Raw genomic sequence first — 10,162 nt, 5'->3', positions numbered from 1 at the left:
AACATCCGAGAAGTGGGATGATTTTAAGAAGGGGCATCCGAAGGCTGCTTCATTGAGAACAATTCCACTGCCTTTTCCAGATCTTTGTGCACGTCTTTTTGATGGAAATAGTGCCACCGGTAATTTTAAGAGTTACTCAACCCAATCATCATCAGTAGCTGGAGCATCCTCCTGTCGTGTTCCACCACTTCAGATCACCGCCACCCCTTTTGATGCAATAGATGATGATGGTGTTGACACTTCCCATCATGGGCACCACCTTCTGCTGCTTCACCTTCTGCTGCTTCACCTTCTGCAGCTTCACCTTCTGCTGCTTCACCTTCTGCTGCTTCACCTTCTGCAGCTTCACCTTCGGCTGGTTCACCTTTTGCTGCTTCACCATATACTGCTTCACCATCCGGTAACCCCAACAAAAGGGCTAAACCCTCAACTCCTGTAGCTCCTAGTGCCTCACCGTCTGCTTCTTCACCTGATGGAACTTCTATTACTGCTGACGATTTAGCATTTGAAATGAAAAAAGCTCTACAAAGTTTGACTAAAGGGTATACAATTCCTCAATGTTTAGAGAAGTTAGAGGTGCTTCAGTTAGGCCCTACAGATCCTTTACGCTTTGTTGCATATCATATTTTTGGAGGGACCATGAACATGAGAGAGATGTGGATGCATTTGCCCGATGTTCCCGAGATATTACGAGGATGGCTTGAGATGACGGGTACAAGTTTAGGAGATTTGAAGGATGGAAAGATTGTCCAATGATTTTCTAGTGTTGAAACTATTTGTTAGGTCTTTTTGCCTTTGTTGGAAATATTTTGTTAGATGTTTTTGCCTTTGTTGGAACTATTTTGTTAGGTCTTTTTGCCCTTGTTGGAACTATTTTTTGTTATTTTGCTACTTGGAATATGGTTTATCTAATGTTATTTTGGATTTGAAATATGATTAATGTAATGCTTATTTGCTACTTGAAATATGGTTTATGTAATGTTTTTTTGCTACTTGAAATATGGTTTATGTAATGTTTTTTAAAGTTCTACTTTGTTGATTTTAGGTTCATAATGGATCACGATCAAAAGTTACTTCTCGTAATTCTTATGTACCTATACATCCGTTATTTTTGGAAGAAGGGTGTGAAATGATTGCGGGATAATGATTCGGAAAACTACGGGACATGAATACACAATGGAGTTATTACATCGTAATCGTTTACAATGTATTGAAGTACTACGCATGTCCCGTGAGTCTTTTGTACGACTATGTGCTCATTTTAGAGCAAATTACTCATTAAAGGACAGCAAACATGTATCGGTTGAGGAAAAGATGGCTATGTTTTTGATGATGATCGGCCATAATCAACGTTACGTGATTATCAAGCAGAGATTTCAACACTCGAAGCAAACAATTCATAAATTTTTTTATGAAGTGTTGGAAAAAATGATGCTTTTTGCACAAGATGTTATAGTACCAACTTCTTTTAATCTGAATCCAAACATTCCAGGACATAATAGGAGGCTACGAAGGGTTTTCAAAGGAGCAGTTGGTGCACTTGATGGAACTTTGATACATGCTGTTGTCCCTGCTAAGAAACAAGACTTATATAGAAGTAGGGGAAAGGGAGATTGCTACCAAAACGTATTGGCAATTTGTGACTTCAATATGATTTTTACATTTGTTGTGGCCGGGTGGGAAGGGGTAACGCATGACTCTAGAATATTATCAGAAGCAGTAGCCGATCCACAAGCATCATTCTCGTTTCCACCACCAGGTAAGTTTTTGTTTTTTTTTAATATTTTTATGTTAATTGAAAATTGATTAGTGTTTTGCATTTTTTACAGACAAATATTATCTTTGTGATGCCGCGTATGCACACACTCGAGGATTTATGGCCCCTTATCGTAATGTGAGGTATTGGCTTGGAGATTTTCGTCAAAGACGTGCATTGACCAATAAAGAAAAATTTAACCATGGACATGCAAAACTTCGGAATGTCATTGAGCGTGCTTTTGGTGTTTTGAAAGCACGCTTCCCTATATTGAAGAGGATGGCACCATTCCCGTTTGTGACACAAAGAAACATTGCCATGGCATGTTTCGTGCTTCATAATTTTATAAGGAGGGAAGGACTGAGTGATGAGTATTTCGCACGATACGATGAACCCAATATCTCGTTTTGAAATAACAATGTGGCCATTGATGATGATGAAGACAGGATTCCAACACATGGTACTGCAGCAGACCGTGAATATATGACTCAGTTACGGGATGAAATTGCTGATCAGTTGATGCACAATATAGATTGAATTGTTTTAAATGAAATTGTTATTGTAAAACAATTTTTTTTATTGTATGACTAATTTAGTTGCATGAATTTTATTTTCAATGTTATAATACTATTATTATTAAAAATTTGGTGTTGAAAAATCATTTGAAGTTTGTAAAGTAATTTTATTTAAAATTCAGTTTATTTCAGCAGCCTCCAGACGTTAAAAAACAAACAGTCTTTTTATTGCAGACTGCAGACGTTTGGTCCACCTCTTCTGCTGCAGAGGCTTGCAGATGTGGTCCGCAGACTGAAGACATTTTGGCTTCAGAAAAACAAACAGCACCTAACTCTTATTTTTTTGTCGAGGAATGTTTCTTGACAAGAGAATCTTATATGCCAAGAGGTCAGTGGGAGTCTTAATGGTCTTGAATAGCTTCAGGACTAATCAAGAATGAACCTATTGTCTATCACTAGCACACGACTTGAGGTTTATAACCTATCGTGTTGACATATTCTTATTTTTGTGCCATTCCAGTTTAGTTGACTATGCATGTGAGTTCTATCAGTTCTCATTTGAATGCATAAAGGAAAAGCACCTTAATCAATGAAAGTTCATTGATCTGTATGGGTGAGCTACTCAACCACTTGGAAGACATGGTAGGCCCTTATGCTGCCAGATGGCAAGAAATATATATTGAACAAGTTCAGTCTGTATGAGTTTGGATTTGTCACAAACCTTGTCTATTGATAATGGTTATGACAAATTCACATAGATAGGAACGCATACACCATAAAATCTAAGTGGTAAGGTTTCTGTCCGCTTCATGAAAATGATTGTGAGGAAACACTTCCACTAAGAAGATTTTAAGGAGATAGCTATTGTGATATTTGCATTCTCAAATTCGATTATGATTACGACATCCATCTTCATAGTTCGAATTGTGAGATTTGGCAATTAGTCTGAACATTTGGGACTTATTGATATAAGTTCTGAAATAGTTTAGACACACATATGAGCTTTCTAATAAAAGGTGTATGAGTTTAGATAAAGTCTTTTCGAAGCATTACGTATTAGAAATATGAACTTTGGTAAGAAAGTCAATAAGTATTGATTTCTAGAAGTGCAGCTATTTTCTGAATATATGTCAAAGCTAGTGGGAGCATAAGTGTTATGTTGGTAAGGATATAATTATCATGTTAGTGGGAGCATGATTATTATGTTAAGTGTTGTAAGTTAGCAATATTAATTATAGAAAACAAAAGTTTCAATTCGCAAAGTTGTAGACCTTGAAAAGTTGTTTTGCTATAATTAAGGGAGAGAAATTTATACTTCATTTCAAATCTAAAAGCTTAGATCGAGAAATTTTAATCAAATTTAGTCAAAGGACATATATGAATGTTATGTTGAAAAGCTTCAACATAAGGAAATTCTATATATGGCAATATTATAGCAGGAGACTGGTAAAGTATCATGTCTTCATGTAAGACATTATGTATCGTATCCCATACGCTTCGGGTATAGGATCAATTACATATGTTGTAATATTCGACCGTTCTGTCTATTCCAAATGCCTATGGCGTTAAGAGGGAAAAGGACAAGAATTGGATATGACTAAAGTAAGTTAAACAACTGTCAAGTACAATCTAAGGTTCGCCAAGGATTGGTCACTTGTGGGCAGTTGGAAGTATAGAAATGGATGGACCATATTGACATTATTATGAAAAGATAGGATTCTATTTAGAATGTGTTGTCATATGGCATATATACAAATGTTTCCATAATGGGAGTTGGATAATAAGAATCTATGTATAGGTTAGAAAATTTTATGCAAGAAGAATGTTCAAAGGAATGTACTTTGAATTTGAGACTTCATGTCTATGGAGTTGTCTTGTAACAATCTCCAATAGATCACTTTGTAATATCATTGGCAAAGTCTTTGTGACTTTGGTTCTATGTCTTTACAAAAGGATCATTGCATAAAATGATAGAATCTAACACATAGCAAGAATTTGGTATTCTTGCACTTGTGATAAGGATTGGGAATTGTGAAATGAGCATCATTGGAAATGTGTTCAATTAATCTATTTCACAAAGTAAGGACCATAGGTAAACATAGTATGCATGCTTGGAGCATGGGATGACTATTGTTTCAATTCAAGTATTAAGTTGATTATCCGAAACATTATACAATGAATAATGTGTAATCGATATGGTGATTAAATAAAAGGTATTTTATTTATACTCAAAGTGTTGAGGCCATATTGGATTCAATTATTCGTGTGATTCACTTCACTTGTTTTGACTTCCAAAATAACTAGGTTATTCAAACATCCACAGACAATCATACTTTGGAAGTAGGTAATGAGGTAAGATTGTCATGAATCTGACTGTAGATTGTCTAAAGCGTTTAGACGTAGCAAAAGTTTGCTGCAGTGTTCATGAGTGCTCCTGAAATAAGATTTGAGTATTGGATTAAACCCACGCTCATATTAATCTCTTCATGGATTTTATCACGAGTGATTGTGAGACGATAATATCTTATATTCTTGAAACGGAGACATATAGTTGCAGTTTACAAGTCGGTTGCTCATTGATAATATGTAAATGCACCAGTAACTTGGTGTTATAAAACATATTGTTGTGTATGATTTGATGAGTAAATAGAGAAAGCATATGAGTCGAAGTTTATTCGTTCCTTTTACCCAAAGTGGGATAAAAGCGATATATGTGGGCCCCTCGATGATTTAGTGATGACATCCTAAGCGCTTGGCCAAGCCTGGACTGATTTGATTTGTTCAATTAGTCAGTCGTCATAAATCGAAAATCGGGAAACAACTATTGGACAGAGATTGATTATAATCCATGTCTCATATCCATACGATATCTTGTAGAATGGAGGAATATTTGATCCCTTATCTAAGGACACGTCACTGACTAGGTCAGAGTTCGGCAGCGGCTTTTGGTAGCTAAAATTTGCTAGTCAGTTTTTGAAGTTATACTTGCAACTATAGTTATTAGACTTATCCAAGTGGGATACTGTTGGATTAGGTGTCTAAGCCGATAACTATAATTGGTATGTACTTGAATTGATAGTAGGAAAGTCCTTTTGGGTTGCCTTCAAACCTGGCAATTGAATAGGATAACTGTTAGAGAGAGAAGAATGATTTATTAATTTATTACTTGGTTAATAAATTAATTTGAAATCAAGATAAATGATTTATTAATGTATTATGGATATAATATATTAATTAGAAATCATATTGTTTAATTAATATTTAATCAGACATTAATTTGGAATTAATATTGGGATTAAAGGAATTAATTGAAACCTCGGGGACTAAAGGTGACAATGTTAAAAAGTTGAGCATTGAAGCATTCTAGAACCTCCCTTAGAGGTGGGGAACGAAATCGAGAGTGTCCTAGGCTTTCTTTGGGCTCTAAGGGTGCCTTGGAAGCCTTAGGGAGGAAGTTAAGGGAGTAGGGTTATCTAAGATACACTTGCCTTATCCTAAACCTTCCTTATCACCTATATAAACCCCTATAGGGTTGGATTTCGTCCCATGCACTCCAAGAAAGGCTTAGATCCGAATTTTCACTTCCCTTCTCTCTCTCCACAGTAATCCTTGGTTGCTAGGTTTGTTTGTGAGCCATTAGAGGCGCGACACTAGTGACGCTTGCTACCAAAGTTCAAGATCTTCAAGGATTTGATTTTTATTACAATATAACAATAAATGTATGTATCCTAACCCTAATTATATGTTAATTTCAAAAATTACATGTGCCTCCTAGGGTTTCTAGTTTTTATATTCAATGTTTGTATGTCTAATAGTGAAAACATAGATCCTCAAATTAGGGTTGTTTTCTATGTATAAAACCCATCATGTATGTATGTATACATTTATAAAAATATTGTTATATTTTAAAAGTATAAATCTTGGTCAGAGTATTTTTATCCCATTGTATTTATAGTTGTATATCTTATATGGTTTGATATACTTAGTTCACTATAAATAATGTTGTGATACCAATCTGTCACACCCCCAAACCGGAACGGCGGAAACGTTCGGGGTGGATGACGTCATGTATAGTATCATAACAATTGAATAATAGTAGTCAAAGCAACACAACCATTATATTGAAAATATATAATTTACATTCTGTTCAAAACATTGTTTGTTAAACATCAAAACTATAGCAAAAGATAACACATGACACTACTATGCTCCGTCTTCATGACACCTGTGTAGGTACCTGTCTACTAATTTCCTGAGAATGCAAGTGGTTTGAAAAAGTGTCAACATTTAAGTTGGTGAGTTCAGAAGTATTTGGTATATAAAAGTATGTTCTTTGTTCCTTGAAAATGTAAGTATGTTCATCCAGAAAATCCTATATTTTCTGTTGTAAATGTATCGTAATCTTAATACCTTAAGACCAAAATGTATAAGTTTCTTATGTTTATAATCTGTACTTCAAAGTTCTATTTCATGTAAGTGGTGTGACCCATACTTCTTCCTCCTATGATCACTTAGAGTATACAAGTTATATATAATCAAGATCGAACGGACAGTCGAATGAGTGACTCTGCCCTAAATCCACAACCAAACAAGGAACAGGAAATAAGGCGAAAACACGCATTCAAATGCCTATAGGATTTTAATTATATATAACCCTAATGTATACGCTAAGTCATCATAGAATAAACAATAATAGTCCTTTCAGAAATGTAAGTTGCACTATACTAGGAAAATAGTATATTGTAGTTGTACTAGTATGTAATCCCTTTAAACGTATGTTTCTAGAACTGTATTCCTTGTTGTACTGAGGTATCGTGAAATGTAGTTTTATTATTATATAAAACTATTTGAAAGTATTTTTGCCCTGTAACCAAATGTAAAGTTAATGTTCAAATGAAACTGTCTGAAAATATATTACTCCGTAAATGTGTCGTTGTTTTCTCCCTATGAGTTCTTGTAAGTCCCAAATCTGCTTGTGTATCAATCAGATCCGTTTGATGGTGCGGAATCCCAATCAAACGGATGATGCCAGTTCAAAATAGAAGAGAAGGAGAAGAAGAATAAGATGAATCTAATGTATTGATGATATGAATGAAGATCCTTACAAGAGATTCACATACACACTATTCTTCTCTCTAGTTTCTCTCTCTATAATATGCTCTCCTTCTCTAGCCGTACACTCCTCACCCACCTAACATCTATTTATATGGGACAGACAACCACAAATGGGTTCACGGCCGTAAACACCCATACATCCGTAAACTAGACTAAAAATATATAATTGCCTAGAAAAGTAAAGTATAAACCATATTTTTGACCCAACAGTCTCCCCCTTGGTTTATAGCTTTCTTTTCTAACTGACCCAACAAACTCCCCCTAAAAAGGTAGCTGGCTTTTCTTGTTAATCTTCATTGGGAGCTTGGCTTCAGCATTAATCTTCAAATTCTTCACAACTTCAAGATGAACATGATGAATCTTCAATAAATGACTTCATCTTGATCACTTGGGTTTTTCTTCCGAATTTGGCTTTGAACGCACGTTGGGTGAGGCAGCTTCTTGAAAAAATTCTTGAAAGATGGCGCTTTCAGCTTGAGAATCTTCAGAGAGAACAAAAGAGAGATCTAATCTTCTGGATCACTTCAGCGGGTACAAGAATAACAACAAATTGATTGAGGAGGCTTCAATGCAATCTGTCACATGATCTTCAAGTGCAGCTTCACCTTGCTTCTAGGGTTGAAAGATTGAATGTTGAAAGAATAGTCTTCATTTCTTGCTCCTTTGAATGAGATTTCTTCGATGATCATGGATAAAGCCTTGGCTCAGAAAATCTCGATACAGTCTCCATGAGTCTCATCTACATCTGAATTCACTTTTCAAGACAAAACAAAACTAAAAGAAAATTTAGCACACAATATATATATATATATATATATATATATATATATATATATATATATATATATATATATTTGGATTTTTCATATTTTCTGAAAATATAAAAACAGAAACAAAAATATTTTTGAATTTTTTATTTTTCTGAACAACAAATAAAACAGAAATAATACTATTTTTGGATTTTTTTTTTTAATTTTCTGATTTTTGTTTGATTTTTGAATTTTATGATTTTTGTTTGATTTTTGATTTTTTTTTAATCTCCCCCTAAATTTGTGCATAAAGGAAAACTATGAACAAATTTAACAAAAACAAAAATATTTGGGATCAAAGTTGTGAGACAATCTTAACTTTGTTTATCAGTACCTTCACCTTCATGAATAAATATGGTCAGTTGCCGGTATTGTGGTCCACTTAAACACGAAGAATATTGACAAACTTTTCCAAATATACCATTCAGCTGACGACTACCACGGGTATTGTTGTCCACTTAAATTAAGCAGCGAGATCTACAAACAACCTCTTAAATGGTTTAATTTTAGTTGCACTAGAATGTGTTCCCCACTTCCCGATATACCCTGATTATCAAGAACTTCCAAAGAACTCCTTACTTTAGGTGAGTAAACAATTATTAAGGAGAAAGTCAGATTTAGAAATAGGTGCATATGTTGTGTCCCAGGTCGCATATCTTTCAATCACGCAAAGGGGACAACCTATGACTAACAAAGATATAGGGATTGAGAGGTAGAATGTTGCATATGTTGTGTTCCAGGTCGGATCATTTCAATCACGCAGAGGAGACAACATATGGCTCACAGATAGGAAGAATTGCACAGATAAAGAAGATGCATAGAAATAGAGTTGCATATGTTGCATTCCAGGTCGGATCTCCTCCAATCACGCAGAGGAAGCAACATATGACTGACAAATAGAAAGCAAGAAAATAATTTCCTACATGCCTACTTTATCAGAACCCCCCAGTTGCCCTATCAGAACCAGAATTAAGGACATAAGTCCGTACATCAAGGAAAAGTTGAACCATTGTTCTAGATTCGTATTAATTTAGTGTATCCCGTGGGTTCCCGTTTTTATCTCACTGCTCAATCTACCCGAGCGTCGTATGGTCAGTCCCAACAATCCTATTTAAATCCACACTGTCACATCCTTCATGCCTACCAGCATATTTAACACAGAGTCTAGACAATTCAGATTCAGTCCCTTACACTAGTTTAGACTGCCCGTTATCACATTCTTGATATCACTTCCCAATAATACCTACTAACGAAAAACTATAACAAAATAAAAAGATTGTCTTAAAAATGAATCAGTTTAAGATAAACTCAGGAGTATCAAGAAGAAAACTCAAACCGTAAGTCACCAATTGAATTTGCATCCAGAAGGTCTGAGAACAGCACGCATAATCTCAGAACAGATCCGTAAATTCTTCATGTCATTAAGCACTGACCCCGTGAGTGATCCCTTCCTTTCTTCCTTTCCCGCAAAGGACACATACTCTCAAACAAAGTTCTGAATGTTGTACAGTTGAGAGATGCCTCCTATCATGTGCCTCGAACAGCCACTACCAACAAACCGAAGTCTGATGATATGCCTCCATAGCTGCTCCAACATAGAGCGGGATCAGTTGGTCTTAGGAACCCAGTCCATTTTGAAACTGGGTTGACCTTTTTCATCTACGCAAGGTACTCTCTCCCACGACATGTCCTGCTTATCACAAACAGAATATGAAGAAACGTTAGAAGCATTAGGTGATTTGGGAGATTGAACCTTTGCTACCCATCTGTAGTTGGGTTTAACCCATTTCTTTTTCGAGCAGATGGGTGCCTCGGCACTTGATTTTGAACTTGAAGTCGGTTGCCGAGATGACTTTGACCTAACCGGTCTTGGCTTCACAGGAGCATCTCTTGAACTTGACTTCTGGGCCGGCATTCCCTTCTTGCCCTTGGGAGTTGATTTCTTGGCCTTGGGAGTTGAACTCTTG

General features: G+C 35.6%; 1 protein-coding gene across 1 annotated transcript; it reads left to right on the top strand.

Moving 5' to 3' along the window:
- Window positions 1-1,176: 1,176 nt before the first annotated feature.
- LOC145106661 (uncharacterized) lies at window positions 1,177-2,167 on the top strand. The gene is made up of 2 exons (XM_079043611.1): window positions 1,177-1,759; window positions 1,830-2,167. The coding sequence occupies exons 1-2, from the start codon at window positions 1,177-1,179 to the stop codon at window positions 2,165-2,167; spliced, it is 921 nt and encodes a 306-aa protein (XP_078899737.1).
- Window positions 2,168-10,162: the final 7,995 nt, after the last annotated feature.

This window comes from Lactuca virosa, chromosome 4, assembly GCF_052849685.1.
Source record: "Lactuca virosa cultivar CGN04683 chromosome 4, Lactuca_virosa_CGN04683_v6, whole genome shotgun sequence".
Taxonomy (NCBI): Eukaryota; Viridiplantae; Streptophyta; class Magnoliopsida; order Asterales; family Asteraceae; genus Lactuca; species Lactuca virosa.
Note: the sequence above shows the minus strand (reverse complement) of the source record. Positions and strands in the feature narration are given on the sequence as shown.

Coding starts and splice junctions, on each gene's coding strand:
- LOC145106661 (XM_079043611.1), top strand. CDS start 1,177: ATGGAGTTATTACATCGTAATCGTTTACAATGTATTGAAGTACTACGC. Junction 1,760..1,829: donor ATTCTCGTTTCCACCACCAG/GTAAGTTTTTGT, acceptor CATTTTTTACAG/ACAAATATTATCTTTGTGAT.